This window comes from Amblyraja radiata, chromosome 29 (assembly GCF_010909765.2).
Source record: "Amblyraja radiata isolate CabotCenter1 chromosome 29, sAmbRad1.1.pri, whole genome shotgun sequence".
NCBI lineage: Eukaryota > Metazoa > Chordata > Chondrichthyes > Rajiformes > Rajidae > Amblyraja > Amblyraja radiata.
Window position 1 is genome coordinate 29,320,561 of NC_045984.1, and position 17,768 is coordinate 29,338,328.

General features: G+C 48.5%; 1 protein-coding gene across 2 annotated transcripts in view; it reads right to left on the bottom strand.

Moving 5' to 3' along the window:
- The window catches only part of cpamd8 (C3 and PZP like alpha-2-macroglobulin domain containing 8), a 137,927-nt gene that overhangs the window by 11,627 nt on the left and 108,532 nt on the right, over positions 1-17,768 (bottom strand). For both annotated transcript variants that reach the window (XM_033047088.1, XM_033047087.1), the window contains 4 exons: positions 15,933-16,007; positions 14,081-14,186; positions 13,155-13,265; positions 403-618 (listed from right to left, as the gene is read on the bottom strand). In XM_033047088.1, coding sequence (XP_032902979.1) covers positions 403-618; positions 13,155-13,265; positions 14,081-14,186; positions 15,933-16,007 — 508 coding nt within the window. The remainder of the gene's footprint in view (positions 1-402; positions 619-13,154; positions 13,266-14,080; positions 14,187-15,932; positions 16,008-17,768) is intronic.

Sequence of the window (17,768 nt, forward strand, 5' to 3'; positions counted from 1 at the left end):
AATCTTTTCCCCTTCACCTTGAACCGATGTCCTCTGGTCCTCGATTCCCCTACTCTGGGCAAGAGATTCTGTGCATCTACCCAATCTATTCCTCTCATGGTGTCAGAGGTTATGGAGAGAAGGCAGGAGAATGGGGTTGAGAAGGAAGATAGATCAGCCATGATTGAATGGCGGTGTAGACTTGATGGGGCGAATGGCCTAATTCTGCTCCTATCACTTATGGCAGGCATCCACCTCATCTTATGCGCGCCGTTTGCCCTGAATGGTCTGGGCCCAGCGTTCTAGAAGGGGAGGAAGCAGCTTTGTCTGACGGTCACCTTTGCCCCTTCTGCTTTGGGCTAAGGTGAGTAGATGCCACTATGCAGTCCCTATCTAGTGGTGCTGGTGTAGCGGGGATCTCACCTGTAGGACACTGTGACGTGGGGACCTGGTCGATGCGGGTGTTGTTGCGACAGGCTGCCACCTCCATCTGGCACTGGTTCTGGTACAGGACCCCGTCCGAGCCGCACACCGGCATGCCGTCGAAGCCGCAGTCGCGGTAGCAGGCGCACAGCTCGTACCGCTCTTCCTCCAGACAGTCGTACACATTCTTGCAGGTGGAGGAGGGCTGTACAAACCCTGCAGAGAGTAAAACAACACCTCGTAAACGTGGCCCAACCCTTCTCCACTCTGGAGGACCAGCTTTCTCAGGTGGCACAATAGCAGCGCCGGTTACCTCACTGTGCCAGAGGCCCCGGGATCGATCCTGACCTCGGCTGCCGTCTGTGTGTGTGTGTGTGTGTGGAGTTTGCACGTTCTCCACGTGACTGTGTGCGTTTCCCCTGGGCGCTCCGGTTTCCTCCCACATCCTAAAGGCGTGCAGGTTGGTAGGTTAATTGCCCCTAGTGTGCAGGGAGCGGATGAGAAAGTGGGATCACATCGAAACAATGTGACTGGATTATCGATGGTTAGCATGGATCAATGGTCAGCACGGAATTGGCGGGCCGAAGGGCCTGATTCCATGCTGTGTCGCTAAACAAAACTCTTACCTCCGATCACCAGGGGGCAGCAGTACAACAACAACTCCATATTTAAGTACTGGAGAAACTCAGCGGGTGCAGCAGCATCGATGGAGCGAAGGAAATAGGCAACGTTTCGGGAAGGAAATAGGCAACGTTTCGGGAAGGAAATAGGCAACGTTTCGGGAAGGAAATAGGCAACGTTTCGGGAAGGAAATAGGCAACGTTTCGGGAAGGAAATAGGCAACGTTTCGGGAAGGAAATAGGCAACGTTTCGGGAAGGAAATAGGCAACGTTTCGGGAAGGAAATAGGCAACGTTTCGGGAAGGAAATAGGCAACGTTTCGGGAAGGAAATAGGTAACGTTTCGGGTCGAAACCCGGAAGGGTTTCGTCCCGAAACGTTGCCTATTTCCTCTGCTCCATAGATGCTGCCGCACCCGCTGAGAATCTCCAGCACTTTTGTCTACCTTCGATTTTCCAGCATCTGCAGTTCCTTCTTGAACAAACTCCATATTTATATAGTTTCCTAAATGCAATACATCCCAAAGTGCTTCATTGGAGCCAACAATAGCTACCCTGAAGCAAAGAGAGAGAGACACACACACACATAGAAGGTTATGTTTATGGGAGCCTTTAAACCAAGAGAGAAAGGTGGGGGAGGAATTTAGAAGCTTGAGGGGGGATCTTATAGAAACTTACAAAATTCTTAAGGGGTTGGACAGGCTTGATGCAGGAAGATTGTTCCCGATGTTGGGGAAGTCCAGAACAAAGGGTCACAGTTTAAGGATAAGGGGGAAATCTTTTAGGACCGAGATGAGAAAAACATTTTTCACACAGAGAGTGGTGAATCTCTGGAATTCTCTGCCACAGAAGGTAGTTGAGGCCACACTTCATTGGCTATATTTAAGAGGGAGTTAGATGTGGCCCTTGTGGCTAAAGGGATCAGGGGGTATGGAGAGAAGGCAGGTACAGGATACCGAGTTGGATGATCAGCCATTATCATATTGAATGGCGGTGCAGGCTCGGAGGGCCGAATGGCCTACTCCTGCACCTAATTTCTATGTTTCTATGAATGCTTAGGGAGGGAATTGCTAATCTTATGGTCCAGAGCCATAGGCACAGCCATCAATAGACAATTGGGGATGATCCAAAGATTGGAGGGGCAGATTGCTGTCAGATACAGGATTAGGGGAGAGTGAGACCATGATGGATCTGAAAACGAGGATGAGTGTTTCAACATTGAGGCATTGTTTGAAGCAATGGCCAAGCAAGCACACCAACGCCTCTACATTCTGAGAAAGCTTAGGAAGTTCGGGACATCCCCAACATCCCTTGCCAACGTCTACGCATTTTATCGGGATGCATCACGGCATGGTTTGAGAACCGCTCCATCCAAGACCGCAACTAATTGCAGAGTTGTGGACGCATGCCCAGTCCATCGCGCAAACCAACCTCCCTTCCATTGACTCCATCCACACTTCACTCTGCCACGGCAAGGCCAGCAGCATCATCAAGGTCCAGTCTCGCCCTGGTCACTCCCTCTTCTTCCCCGCTCCCATCAGGCAAGAAGTTTGAAAACGCACACCTCCTGATTCGGGGGCAGTTTCTTCCCGGCTGTTAGGGAGTTAGATGTGGCCCTTGTGGCTAAAGGGATCAGGGGGTATGGAGAGAGGCAGGTCCAGGATACTGAGTTGGATGATCAGCCATGATCATATTGAATGGCGGTGCAGGCTCGAAGGGCCGAATGGCCTACTCCTGCACCTATTTTCTATGTTTCTATGTTCTATCAGGCGACTGAACCATCCTACCATTGACTAGAGAGCGGTCCTGACCTCCCATCTACCACATTGGAGACCCTCGGAATATCTTTAATCGGACTTTACTGGAATTTATGTTGCACTAAACGTTATTCCCTTTGTCCTGTATCTGTACACTGTGGATGGCCTGTAGTTGTGTAGTCTTTCTGCTGACTGGATAAAATGCAAAAAATAAAACGCATTTCACAGTACCTCTGTACACACAACAATAAACCAAACTAAACGACACAGACTGGTGGATATGAAAGATGCTATAATTCAGTCTAGTGTCTTGACTAATATTACTCTTTCACTCAACACCTCCAAACTCGGGTTGCCAATTGTCAGAGGTTGCTTGCAAATTGGCTGCCTGGTTTTCTGCGCGACAACACTGGAGGTAATTGGATCACTCACTGGCTGTAAATGCCTTCAGGACATCGAAGGAAGTAAAAAGTGTTATAAAGATGCTAGATCATTTTAATAGAATTTGAGCCCTATTTGGGCAAACTGTTCTGTTAGGTTAACCCTGCCAACTCCAACATCATTCCGTTGGCTGTGCTTTTCAAACCAAATCTCTGCTTGCGAAGTGCAGTAGATTGTGGGCCGATCCTTAATGCCCCTGTCCTGCTTAAGAAACCTGAACGGAAACCTCTGGAGACTTTGCGCCCCACCCAAGGTTTCCGTGCGGTTCCCGGAGGTTGCGGGTGGTTGCAGGTAGTGGAAGCAGGTAGGGAGACTGACAAAAACCTCCGGGAACCTCACGGAAACCTTGGGTTGGGCGCAAAGTCTCCAGAGTTTTACGGTCCGGTTTCCTAAGTGGGACAGGGGCATTACAATATTAGTTTTAGAACGGTGATCGAAACTAAGTGTTGGAGTAACCCAGTGGGTCAGGCAGGCAGTGGGGGAAAAGGATGGGTGACGTTTTGGGCCGGGACCCTTCTTCAGACTGATAGTAGAGGGTGGGTTAGGGGGGGTGGGGGGAGGTGAAGAACTGGCGGCGGAGAAAAGAGCAGGAACAATTGGCCCTGGTCTATTCTCGCTCCCTCCCTTTCTCCCTTCCTCCCCATCCCCCGCTTAATAATTTCAGTCTGAAGAAGGGTCCTGACACAAAACATCACCCTTCCATTTTCTCCATCAGTCCATCATCGGCTCTGATCGGCTCTGACCTTCCTTCCATCGAGGGGATTTATCTCAGTCGCTGCCTCAAAAAGGCTGGCAGTATCATCAAAGACCCACACACCATCCTGGCCACACACTCATCTCCCTGCTAACTTCGGGTAGAAGGTACGGGAGCCTGAAGATTGCAACAACCAGGTTCAGGAATAGCTACTTCCCCGCAGCCATCAGGCTATTAAACCTGGCTCGGACAAAACTCTGAACATTAATAACCCATTATCTGTTATTTGCACTTTATCCGTTTATTTATTCATGTGTTTTGTCGTCAATGCCTACTATGTTCTGTTGTGCTGAAGCAAAGCAGGAATTTCATTGTCCTATCGGGGACACATGACAATAAACTCACTTGACTTGACTTGACTTCTCCACAGATGCTGCCAGACCCACTGAGTTACTCAGTATTTTTGTGTCAATAATTGGTGCAAACTAGCATCTGCAGTTTTCTTTCTTTCTATATTTCCTGGTTTAGCTTAGTGCCTGGTGTCACGTGTACCGAGATACAGTGGAAAAACGTTTTTGTTCCGTGCTATCCAGTCAGTGGAAAGTCTATAAAAGTTTATACAGTTCACGACCACAATGGAGCCATCCACAGTGTACAGATGCAGGATAAAGGGAGTCATGTTTAGTGCAAGATCTCCTGAACATTAGTTGGTGGGGAATTCCTTCACAATTGGAGTGACTGATATTTTCACTGTACCAAGTATCTCAGTGCACCTTGGTAAATGTGAGAAGCATTGAAAACCCCACCATTTGATGATAATTGAGACCATTGAAGGGGATCAAGAGAGGGGTGTCATTCAGCCTCTGTTGAGACTGAGGGCACGCAAAAATGCTGGAGAAACTCAGCAGGTGCAGCAGCATCTATGGAGCAAAGGAGATAGGCAACGTTTCGTCCCGAAACGTTGCCTATCTCCTTCGCTCCATAGATGCTGCTGCACCCGCTGAGTTTCCCCAGCATTTTTGTGTACCTTCAAATTTCCAGCATCTGTTCAAGTTCAAGTGAGTTTATGTTTATTATCATGTGTCCTTGTATAGGACAATGAAATTCTTGCTTTGCTTAAGCACACAGAAAATAGTAGGCATTTACTACAAAACAGATAAGTGTGTCCATATACCATGATATAAATATATACACACATGAATAAATAAACTGATAAAGTGCAAATAACAGAAATGGGTTATTAATAATCAGAGTTTTGTCCGAGCCAGGTTTAATAGCCCCTGATGGCTGTGGGGAAGTAGCTATTCCTGAACCTGGTTGTTGCAGTCTTCAGGCTCCTGTACCTTCTACCTGAAGGTAGCAGGGAGATGAGTGTGTGGCCAGGATGGTGTGGGTCTTTGATGATACTGCCAGCCTTTTTGAGGCAGCGACTGCGATAAATCCCCTCGATGGAAGGAAGGTCAGAGCCGATGATGGACTGGGCAGTGTTTACTACTTTTTGTACTTTCTGCAGTTCCTTCTTAAAAACTCTGTGGAGACTGAAGCCGCTGCCGAGGGGCAGCGCGTGGATAAGGACTCCGGGAGAGTCCGCAAACGTCCTTAGCGAGCACTTGCTGGTTTACGGCTGGGAGAATGATAAGAGCACGGGGGAATATTTGTGGATCATTTTTGTTACGAGTGGTGTGGTTACCCTGGCGACAGCGACGGCTGGATTGTGCCCAAGGGGTGTTTCCAAAGCAACCAAAATGTCTTGGTTACAACATCGGGGCAGCTGCGGTGCCCAACACCTCTCCACACGGTGACTGCATGCCTCAGCAGCCAAGAGTGTTTTATTGTCATATGCCCCAATAGAACAATGACATTCCTACTTGCAGCAGCACTACAGATATGCAAGCATAGTACTCTGTAAAACCCATGATAAACAACAAAAAAAGGTTAGCATAGTAAAAAAAAAAAGAACTTAAATTAAAAAAGAACTTTTTTACAATTTAACGTGGGTTTGTGTGTGTGATAAGAACATCTGCATGTAAAGGGCCTGTCCCACGAGCATGCGACTCCATGCGGCAAGCGTGACCTAAAGCCCGCAGCCGCCTCGACAGCGTACGCACGGAGGTCGAGTGAGTGACGTGAAGTTCGACGGGCGTACGGCGTCGAGGCGGCTGCGGGCCGGCAGGCCGTGGCCGCGCGGAATTTTTGAACCCGGTCAGTTTTTCGGAGCCCCGCGCGATGTCGGGACCAGCTCCGCGCAACTCCATACGGCTCCGGCGATCGAAGTGGGACCGGCCCCGTGAGGCCGTACGGCTCAAGCGACCACGTTAGGTCGCGCTTGCCGCATGCAGGCGCATGCTGGTGGGACCGGCCCTTTAGGTCGCGCTTGCCGCATGCAGGCGCATGCTGGTGGGACCGGCCCTTTAGGTCGCGCTTGCCGCATGCAGGCGCATGCTGGTGGGACCAGCCCTTATGAATTTGATTGTTCATTAAACTGTATGTATTGAGGCATTGTTCGACACAATGGCCAAGAAAGGACACCAACGCCTCTACTTTGAGGAAGTTCGGCATGTCCCCAACACCGCTCACCAACGTCTATACATTTTATCGGGATGCATCACGGCATGGTTTAGGAACACCTCCATCCAAGACCGCAAAAAATTGCAGAGTTGTGGACGCAGCCCCGTCCATCGCGCAAACCAACCTCCCTTCCATCGACTCCATCTACACCTCACGCTGCCTGGGCAAGGCCAGCAGCATCATCAAGGACCAGTCTCCCCCCGGTCACTCCCTCTTCTCCTCGCTCTCATCAGGCAAAGGTTTGAAAGCGCACACCTCCAGGTTCAGGGACAGCTTCTTCCCAGCTGTTATCAAGTAACTGAACCGTCCTCTCACCAGCTAGAGTGCAGCCCTGACCTCCCTTCTCCATCATTGTAGATCTTCAAACTATTTTTAACCAGATTTTATCTTGCACTAAAGGTTATTCCCTTTATCCTCTTACTGTGGACTGTGGGTGGCTTGCTTGTAATCATGTATTGTCTTTCCGCTGACTGGATAGAACATAACAAAAAGGCATTTCACTGTACCACGGTACACGTAACAGATATGTCCCAGCTGTTATCAGGCAACTGAACCATCCTATCACCAACAAGAGGGCGGTCCTGACCTCCCATCCACCTCAATGGAGACCCACGGACTATCACTAATTGGATTTTATTTTGCACTAAACATTATTCTTTTCATCCTGTATCTGTACAAGGTGGGCAGTTTGGTTTTTCCGCTGACTGGATAGCACGCAACATAAAAGCTCTTCACTGTATCTCGGCACACATGGCAACAAACTAAACTAAAATTAAACTTTCATTTAGTTTTCATTTAGATTCTTTTTGAGATACAGCTTGGAAACAGGCCCTTCGGCCCACCGAGTCCGTACTGACCAGTGATGCCCATACACTGGCACTATCCTCCACCAGGGGCAATCTACAATCATTACTGAAGCCAATTCACCTACAAACCTGCACATCTTTGGAGTGTGGGAGGTAACCGGAGTGAACAACCGGGGGAAAATACACGGGGTGACGGGGAGAACGTACAAACTCCGTACAGACAGCACCCGTAGTCAGGATGGAGCCCGGGTCTCTGGCGCTGTGAGGTAGCAACTCTACCGCTGCGCCACCTTAACTATTTTCAAACACCTCTGATCCTTTCCTTCCTCCAGTGCTTTTGTTTTGAAGACTGGAAGGCAGTGAGTATTTGTGATGCATTCAAGATAGTTTTTTGTCAATAATAGGTTTCTGAACCAGCAAGAGGGCAGATCATTTCCAATTAAATAATCAGTTAAAAAAAATGTCAGATTTAACTAGTAACCTGATGGTGCATGAGCATTTATCTAACACAACAGAGTTGAATGTAGTCTTTGAAACGGGGAAACATGTAACAGGGAGGCACGGTGGCGTAGCGGTAGAGCTACTGCCTTACAGCGCCAGAGATCCAGGTTCCATCCTGACTACGGGTTGCTTGTCTGTACGGAGTTTGTACGTTCTCGCTGTGACCTGCGTGGGCTTTCTCCGAGATCTCCGGTTTCCTACCACGCTCCAAAGACGTGCAGGCTTGTTGGTTAATTGGCTTGGTGTATTAAAAGAATGAAAAAAAAATTGTCCCTTGTGTGTGTGTGGGGTAGTGTTAATGTGCGGGGATCAATGGCTGGTGCGGACTCGGTGGGCCGAAGGGCCCGTTTATCTAAACTACACTAAACTAAGTTGTGTTCAAGAAGGAACTGCAGATGCTGGAAGATCGAAGTTACACAAAAATGCTGGAGAAACTCAGCGGGTGCAGCAGCATCTATGGAGCGAAGGAAATAGGTGACGTTTCGGGCCGAAACCCTTCTTCAGACTGATGGGGGGTGGGGGGGAGAAGGAAGGAAAAAGGGAGGAGAAGGAGCCCGAGGGCGGGGGGATGGGACCTCTCTGTCCTGGGTCTCCTCCATTGCCAGAGTGAGCAACACCGGAAATTGGAGGAACAGCACCTCATATTCCGCCTGGGTTGCTTGCGTCCGGCTGGCATGAACATTGAATTCTCCCAATTTTGCTAGCCCTTGCTGTCTCCTCCCCTTCCTTAACCCTCGAGCTGTCTCCTCCCATCCCCCCGCCCTCGGGCTCCTCCTCCTCCCTTTTTCCTTCCTTCTCCCCCCCACCCCCCATCAGTCTGAAGAAGGGTTTCGGCCCGAAACGTCGCCTATTTCCTTCGCTCCATAGATGCTGCTGCACCCGCTGAGTTTCTCCAGCATTTTTGTGTACCCTAAACTAAGATGTAATGTTTTTACATTTGGTTCTGGCTGATTTCCTTTGGCTACTCCAGGAAAGTTGGGCAAAGCATGATTAAAATGGCGGTAGATCATATGAAAGTATTTGACAAACATGCGGAGAGCCTCACCTGCCAAAACAAAATTACCTGGGTAGACTTAAAAGGTGAGAGGTAACATGAAATTAAAATCAATACCAGACAAACAAAATTACAAACTAGAACATATCCCGGCAACTGGGAGGAACAAAATACATTTGTTTTAAAGGATGGCACCTCCATATAATCATAGAAACACCAAGCAGACGAACAGGCCGTTCGGCCCACACTGTCCGTGCCAAATACAATGTAAGATAAATTCATCTCATTGGCCTACACTGGGCTAATCTCATAGGGCGACACGGTGGAGCAGCAGTAGAGTTGTTACCTTATAGCGCCAGAGACCCGGGTTCGATCCCGACCGTGGGTGCGGTATGTACGGAGTTTGTACATACCGTGTGGGTTTTCTCCGGGTGCTCAGGTTTTCCTCCCACATTCCAAAGACGTACAGGTTTGGAGGTTAATTGGCTTCGGTAAAAAAACTTGTTCTTGGTGTGTAGGACAGTGTTAGTGCACGGGGATCGCTGGTGGGCGCGGACTGGGTGGTCGTCAAACTAAACTAGAGGTGATCCATATCCCACCATTCCCCGCATATCCATGTGTCCATCTAAAAGCTTCTTAAACGCCACTATCGTGTCCCCCAACATCGGGAACATGTTTCCTGCCTCTAGCGTGTCCAAACCCTTGATAATCTTATATGTTTCCTATTAAATCTTTCCCCTCACTTCAAACCCACATCCTCTGGTTCGCGATTCCCATACTCTGTGTAAAAGACTGTGCGTTGACCCTATCTATTCCCCTCCTGATTTAATACACCTGAAACTCATTGAGTAAATATAGCACGGCAACAGGCCATTCTCCAGCATGCGGATTTTTCCTTTTGTAAACGGCGACAAAATATGGCGACGGGTGCAAGCATTCCACGGTGAAGTGTATACGTGACAATAAACAAATACTGAACCACTGAATCCAACCGCTCAGCCCAACTTACCCAAGCCGACATTCTGGATTGGTGACAACTGCTCACTGAAACAGCTGAGACCAGGATTTGAGGTACAAGCGGGGTGGAAGATTGCAACCTTCATGTGGATCGCCCTGTTAATCGACTAATGCAATCAACCCGGCGTGCACAATCAAATAGAACAAGTTGTATGCCATACGCAAGAAGAAGAAGAAGAAGAGGTACAGGCATTTTGAATCTTTGCAGATCACTGCAGATATTGGGGTGAGGGAAACTAGCTATAGGTTACAGTACCCACAGAAGCATTATAAGTGTATGTATGGCTCACTTCTATTTAATTGCGACTGTGCACGTGACTCTCCTAACGTATGCGACAACCAGTGATGGTGATTGTACGTCAAGATACAGATACATCGTCACCTTCCCCTCAGCCAACAATGAACTATTCTGCATTTCCGTGAGCAGTGTCTGCTTTGATCCGTTGTTTTCACACCTTACCCTTCCATATCTCCAGTTTCCATCTCAGTCTGAAGAAGAGTCTCGGCCCAAAACGTCGCCCACTCCTTCTCTCCCGAGATGCTGCCTGTCCCGCTGAGTGACTCCAGCATTTTGAGTCTACCTTTGGCATTATAAGGGGCTATAGAGGCATTATAGGACTTTATAGACACATTCTAGGGGTTTGTGGAAGTGACAGGGGATGGGAAGTGAGAGGAGGGGGAAGGGGGTCCACGTTCCTGTGAGTTTTATGAGCTTTCTGCAGATGAAGGCTCCTTTCATTAGTCAACAATGTCCCGTTCTAATCAAAGGGAACAAAGGCGCTACTGGCTAAAGCCAAGTGTCCAGCAGTATCTATCCAACATTGCACAGAACTGCGTTTCATTAGCTCCCAGTTGACAGCTATGAGGTAAGTTTAAAACAAGCCAGAATGCTGGAGTGGTGAGCAGACTGGGGCCATAAAGTACCTGTAATGAGGAGGTCCTGCTTTGGCAAGCCTGCCTTGTAAATTAATACCTCAGCGAGCTCTGCCCTGGGGCTGTGACATGCTGAGGAAAGGCCCAGCCTGGCAGCTCTCCTCTGCGTCAGGAGACTGGCTGTAAATTGTCAACCGGGCTTGGAGGACAGGTCTCAACAGGAGGAGATTGACTCGTTTACAATGATCTTCAAGCAACGACGCTGGGCAGGGAGTAAGGGGGACGGAGAGGGAGGCAGGGAGGCAGGGAGGCAGGAGTTGGGAAGAAATATATACAAACTTCCCTCGGGCTCAGCAGTAACTGGACTCAGCCATAAAGTTGCAACTACAGATCTTGGGCCTTTAGCTTTTGTTTAGAGACACAGCATGGAAACAGGCCCTTCGACCCACCGAGTCCGTGCCGGCCAACGATCCTCGCACACTAACACTATCCTGCACACATTAGGGTAGTGCACAATTCTACCAAGCCAATGAACCTACAAACCTGCACGTCTTTGGAACCGGAGATCCCGGAGAAATCCCACACAGGTCACGGGGAGAACGTACAAACTCCATGCAGACATCACCCGTAGCCAGGATTGAACCCGGGTCTCCGGCGCTGTAAAGCAGCAACTCTACCGCTGCGCCACCGTGCCAGGCGGACCTGCACTCATGGTCAGGATCCTGGGAAGGATCGGAGTTATCCGTCTGGTCTCAGTTCCACAGCGATCGGTCAACCACAACGCTTCAGTTACATGCAGCACAAAACAATTATTAGAGAAAGGAATCATTTAGGTTAGAGTTTCGTTTTAGAGATTACAGCGTGGAAACAGGCCCTTTCGTCCCACCGAGTCCGCGCCGACCAGCGATCACCCGCACGCCAGCTCAATCCTACACTCTATGGACAATTTACAGAATCCAAGTAACCTACAAACCTGCAAGTCTTTGGGATGTGGGAGGAAACTGGAGCACCCAAGGAAAACCCACGCAGTCACAGGAAGAATGTACAAACTCCGCACAGCCAGTAGCCGAAGTCAGGGTGGAACCTGGGTCTCTGGCGTTGGGAGAAGCAACTCCACCGCTGTGCCACTGAGAACAAGTGACATTCAGCTCGCTCACAGCCTTCAGCATCTTCACTGCATCCATCATAAACGCCATTTCTTCAATTGAAATATCCCTTACAATATATCTTTACATCCGCACTGAGGCAGATCTTTGTCCCCTTGTCAGTATTGATGATGCGTGAGGTAATGACTACAATGGGCTTTTATGGCCAGCGGCAGCTTGGACTGTGTGAAATAGTGCCAGAACCTGGCCATTATTGCAAGCAGACTCAATGGGCCTTCAATGCATGGGGCACTTCATCAGGGATTGCCTCTATTAATGGCAATAACCCCACTGATCTACATGTAAAATATGTCTTTCACTGTAGCTGGATACATGTGGCACTAAAAGAACCATTGAATCATCGAGGGTCATACTGCAATTATACCCTCTGGCCAGTGCGGGGGTAGCTACTGTAATGAAAAGCTTACGTGGGAGAGTCTAGGACCAGAGGGCACAGCCTAAGAATAAAAGGACGTACCTTTAGAATGGAGGCGAGGAGGAATTTCTGTAGCCGGAGGGTGGTAAATCTGTGGAATTCATTGCCACAAATGGCGGTGGAGGCCAAGTCATTGGGTATTTTTAAAGCGGAGATTGAGAGCCTCCTGATTAGTACGGGCGACAAGGGTTAGGGGGGGAAGGCAGGAGAACGGGGTTGAGAGGGAAAGATAGATCGACCATGATTGAATGGCGGAACCGACCTGATGGGCCGAATGGCCTAACTCTTCCCCTATGTCATATGGTGCTATCCCAATATAAACAGATTTGATTCACAACGTCAAAAGGGCATTGTAAGTGGGGGGGGGGGGGGGGTTGGGCGACTAGGAGGAGATGTCAGTGCACTTTGCTTTCCCACTTGTCTCCGCCATCTCACCGCACTCCACCATGACACCTGGATGATCTTACCTCCCCACTGAATTCGCTGTCCCGGCATTGATTGCCTGGCCGAGACACGCGGGGAGCAGTAGCGACATTTCAGGAATGCGTTTGAAATTCCTGAAAGGTACTCTCTGCCCGAGGCACTTTGCACAGGTCCAGAGCTAGAGCCCTCCCTCCGTCAGCTCTCCTAAACATACCCAACAGTGAACACAGGGAAAGGGAGATCAGCCATGATTGAATGGCCGAGTAGACTTGATGGGCAAAATGGCCCGATTCTGCTCTTATGTCTTACGATCTAATCCCACGGTAAACAGACTTGATTCACAATGTCAAAAGAACATTTTAAGTGGGGTAGGGGTGAGGTCACCAGGCTCGGCACGGACTCGGTGGGCCGAAGGGCCTATTTACGCATTGTTTCTCTGAAGTCGGAGGTCAAAAGCATGAGTGGGTTTGATTACGTACCGGTCCACTGATTGGCAGAGCTTTCCACCTCATTGCAGGTAGTTCCGTCACACAGCTCACGGGCCAAGGGGCTGGCCTCACTGACGTTGTAAAACCTCGTGGCTTCAAAGGCTGCATGGACAAGGGCAAGACAGTGTCTCACACACAGTGCCAAGGTAAAGCAGGAAAATTAAGAACAAAGCCAGTAGATTTATACATTTATACTAGACTAAGTGGGACCCGTTGGGTCCCAGCATCACACGGGAGGGCTGGTCACCCAACAGAGAGACTGGGCAGCAGAGAGAATGGCGATAAAAAAAAAACATTAATATCTCTCTGATTTTTCATCGATGGGAAAAATCCTCCGGTCCAGTCCGGCGGAGGGGGGCTCTGAGTGAGGTGGCCAAAAATGACAGCCGTAAGTCTCTCGGAAATCACATCGCAGTGAGTCAAAAGCGGCCAAGATCTTACTTTTAGTAATATAGATATTTTCAAAAGATATTTGACAAAACGCCATGTAAAAAGCGCCGAATCAAATTAAGGGCACTTACACTTGGGGGCAATTACCAATATTAATGGCGGATTAATCAACTAAAAATAATAAAGGCTTGGGATTAACATGCATTGGAAACATATGGACCTGCAGAATGCTGGAATCTTGCATAGAACACAAAGTGCTGGGGTAACTCAGTGGGTCAGGCAGCATCTCTGGAGTACATGGATAGGTGACGATTAGGGTTGGGATCCTTCCTCGGACTGAGGAAGAAGGGTCCCGATCTGAAATGTCAACTTTTTAATTTTGATCTCAGGTTTTCCTCATCTGCACTGTTCAAGAGCAATCATTTTCTTTTTGAAACACCTCTGATTTGTTTTTTTTCTTCCCTGGGCTTTGGGTCTGAGTTATGCCTTATCGTTGGATCACCCTTTCTCCTTCTGCTCAAACTTACCAGGCTCATAGTAGTCATACACCTTGACTGGGACTGGGGCCGTTTTCCCGATGATGTACTCCCGGTAAGCGGAGAACGTGACACACGTCATACACTGGCTGGGGATCTGAACGAGGGCAAGAGAGAGAGAACAAGATTTAGAACATCCAGCCCAATTTCACTCACTTCATATTTAAAGAAGAGGGAAAGAAAGGACACAAATTTGTCCGGAGGCCCCATTCACAGTCTTTCTGCAGCTCGGAAGTGAAGTGCCTCTGAAATTGAAGGCATTGTAATAAAGCAATTGACCATAGCAAGATCCTGTAAATAGCAATGAGGTTACGCCCGGATATTCTGTTCTTATGATATTGATGAGGGGGTCAAGGAAAGAGCGTTCACGTCGCGGCCCTGTTTCCACCAATCTTTCCACCGCCACGCACGAGAAGCGTCAAGACAGGCGCCATTGTGAGCAGATGCCGAGAAATGTGTCCAGCTCTTGCTGAACAAGTTCTAATCTTGTGTGTGGATTCGAAGAAGAAGAAGATAGTTATATGGATGGGAAAGGAATGGAGGGTTATGGTCTGAGTGCAGGTATATGGGACTAGGGGAGATTATGTGTTCGGCACGGACTAGAAGGGTCGAGATGGCCTGTTTCCGTGCTGTAATTGTTATATGGTTATTATATGGTTAAGAAGAAGAAGAATATCGATGAGATTGAAAACGTTGACCCAGGTCGGTAGGGTGAAAAACACTCTGCTCTAGTGACTGTGGGATCTTAAATATCCACCCAAGAGAGGTAGCAGGGTCTGGGATAAGCAAAGAGACACACACACACAAAGTGCTGGAGTAACTCAGCAGGTCAGGCAACATCTCCAGAGATAAAAGGATGGGTGAGGTTTCTGATCGGGACCCTCCCTCGGGCTGAAAGTATGGGGTGGGGGTGAAGGGCTGGTGGTGAGAAAAGACTAGGACTGTTCAGGGCTGGCCACAAATGAGCTCAGGCAGGGTGAGTGCCCTGGTAAGCCCATCGTTGGCCAGGGAAGGTGTGATCTCAAGAGGGATACAAGGTGGTGAACTGTGATACTGAGTAAACAAGAGTGGTGGAAGGAAGCATTGAGGCGGCGAGGGGGAACGGAGTGAAGGTGGAAGTTCAAGGTGAAGGGGGAAAGATTTAATAGGAATCTGAGGCTGTATGGTCGTGAGTAATCTCCTCAGTCGCCCAAAGAGTTGTAGCGTCTTTCCGGTCGCCGCTGAATTTTCAACATGTTGAAGATCTCGGCGACCTGCAACGGCTTATGATGGGTGCCGGCAGTCGCCGAAAAAGTCGCATAAGTGGGACAGGCCCATTAGGCCCGAGACTGGGTCCATTGAGAAAGAGACCTGCACTACCCTGAAGTATCTGGACACTAGACCAAGCCTTTGGGCGGCACGGTGGCGCAGCTGGTATAGCCAGCCGCTGCCTCAGCACGCCAGAGACCCACATTCAATCATGACCTCAGGTGCTGCCCGCGTGGAGTTTGCACGTTCTCCCTGTGACCGCGTGGGTTTGCCCCGGGTGCTCCTAACCAGAAACGTCCGGGCACTGGGACAAACCTTTGGGCGGCACTGCGGGTAAAGCCAGCCGCTGCCTCACCGCGCCACAGACTCGCGTAAGTGGGACAGGCCCTTTCGACCTCTCGGCCATGGGAGAAGTTTTTTTTAAACTCTCTACCCCATCTGTCTCTAATTTTGTAAACCTCTTCTTAGATCCTCCCTCCGCCTTCTCTGCTGCAAGAAAAACAAATTCAGAGTATCCATAACCTCTCTTATAACCAAAAACATTCCGTCTGATATTAATTCTTATTATTTAATTGAAACTTTAATCTCCGCTTACCTCATCAAAATAAAACAGAATTTTTCTTCCTTCAATTTCATAGCGTTTGAGTTCAATCTGTTTGCCCAGAAGCAGCTGTGAAGAAAAAGAATAAAGAATATCGTATTGAATATGCCCCTTTCAGACCTCCAAAACACATCCAAATTAGCTGTTCAGTTTTGTTTATTGTCACGTGTACCGAGGTACAGTGAAAAGATTTTTGTTGCGTGCTAACCAGTCAGCAGAAAGGCATACGTGATTACAATCGAGTTGGTCACAGTGTACAGATACCTAAGGGAAAAACGTTTCGTGCAAGATAAAGCAAGTAAAGTCCGATCAAAGATAGTCCAAGGGTATCATAGTTAAAAGTAAGAAAACTTGCTGTAGGAGTAGAGATTTAAAAGAGTGCAGCGATTGTAACGAGTGATTGCAGAACCACTTCTGTGAGCTGCGCACAAATAGTCGCCTGGCTTGGGCGCCATCTTGACCAACGCACAGATGGGTTGGCCGCCATCTTGGAACACGCCGTTTCATTGGTAACCTTGTCTACATTCTGGGGAACAAATTAATTATGACTGGAAAACCACGCAAGAAAAAATATTTTTCGATGTACCTCAGTACATGTGATAATGATAAACTAAACAAACTAACTAAACTAGTTACCAAACATAACCAGCTGGGCATGTGGGGCTTGTGATGTTATTCAAAGAGAGGCCACAATTTTCTCTTTACAGTATGAACTATTTATTATTTGTTTTGGCCCCTACAGCACCTCCACTGTTCAGTAACTACAGTGTAACTTGTTTACTCGGGCTAATTCCGATTAGTTTAATTTGGTTTAGTTTAGAAATACAGCGTGGAAACAGGCCCTTCGGCCCACCGAGTCACCAGTGATCGCCCATACATTCGTTCTATGTCATCCCACAAACTAGTGTGCATGCTACAAACTAGGGGCAATTTACAGAAGCCAATTAACCTAGAAACCCGCACGTCTTTGGGATGTGAGAGGAAACCGGAGCACCCGGAGGAAACCCACACAGTCGCAGGGAGAACGTGAAAACTCCACATAGACCCTTCAGCCTACAATCTTTGTATCAAACATGATGCGAAGGCCATCACTCAACTACCTGCACATAATCCATATCCCTCCATCCCCTGTATATCCATGTGCCTCTGCAATAGTCTTCTAAATGCCACTAATGCATCTGCTTCAACCGCTGGCAGTGTGTTCCAGGCACCCACTTTGTGTGTGTATATGTTAATAAGAGATAAGAGCAGAATTAGGCCGTTTGGCCCATCAAGTCTACCCCGCCATTCAATCGACCTCTCCCTCCTAACCGCACTCTCCCCACAACCCCTGACACCCGCACTAATGAAGAATCTATCTATCTCTGCCTTACAAATATCTCATTGACCCGGCTTCCACAGCCTTCTGTGACAATGAATTCCACAGATTCACCACCCTCTGACTGAATAAAGTCCTCCTATGGTATAAATGTAAATTGTCCCCCTTCCTAAAGGAAGGTCTTTTAATTCTATGACCTTTACTCAAGATTCCAGCATCTGCAGTGTTTTATGAAATTCTACCCTCAAAAGGGTAAGGCAGAGAAGACAAGGGGCTGAATGCTGGAATTGCTATTCCATATGCCTGCCTTGTCTTCGGCAATTGAAGCCGCTGCAGGGATTAATGAGTTAATCTGATCCCAGTGAGCGATGGTTGATCGAACAGATAAGTGGGCTGGTATCCAAGCGGTCCCTGTGAATGGGAGGCCGATGCTCCACCCCGGAATGTCCGTCTGCCAAAAATGTTTTATATATTAAAGAAAGTTATTAAAATGACCCTTCTCCCTGCTCCCC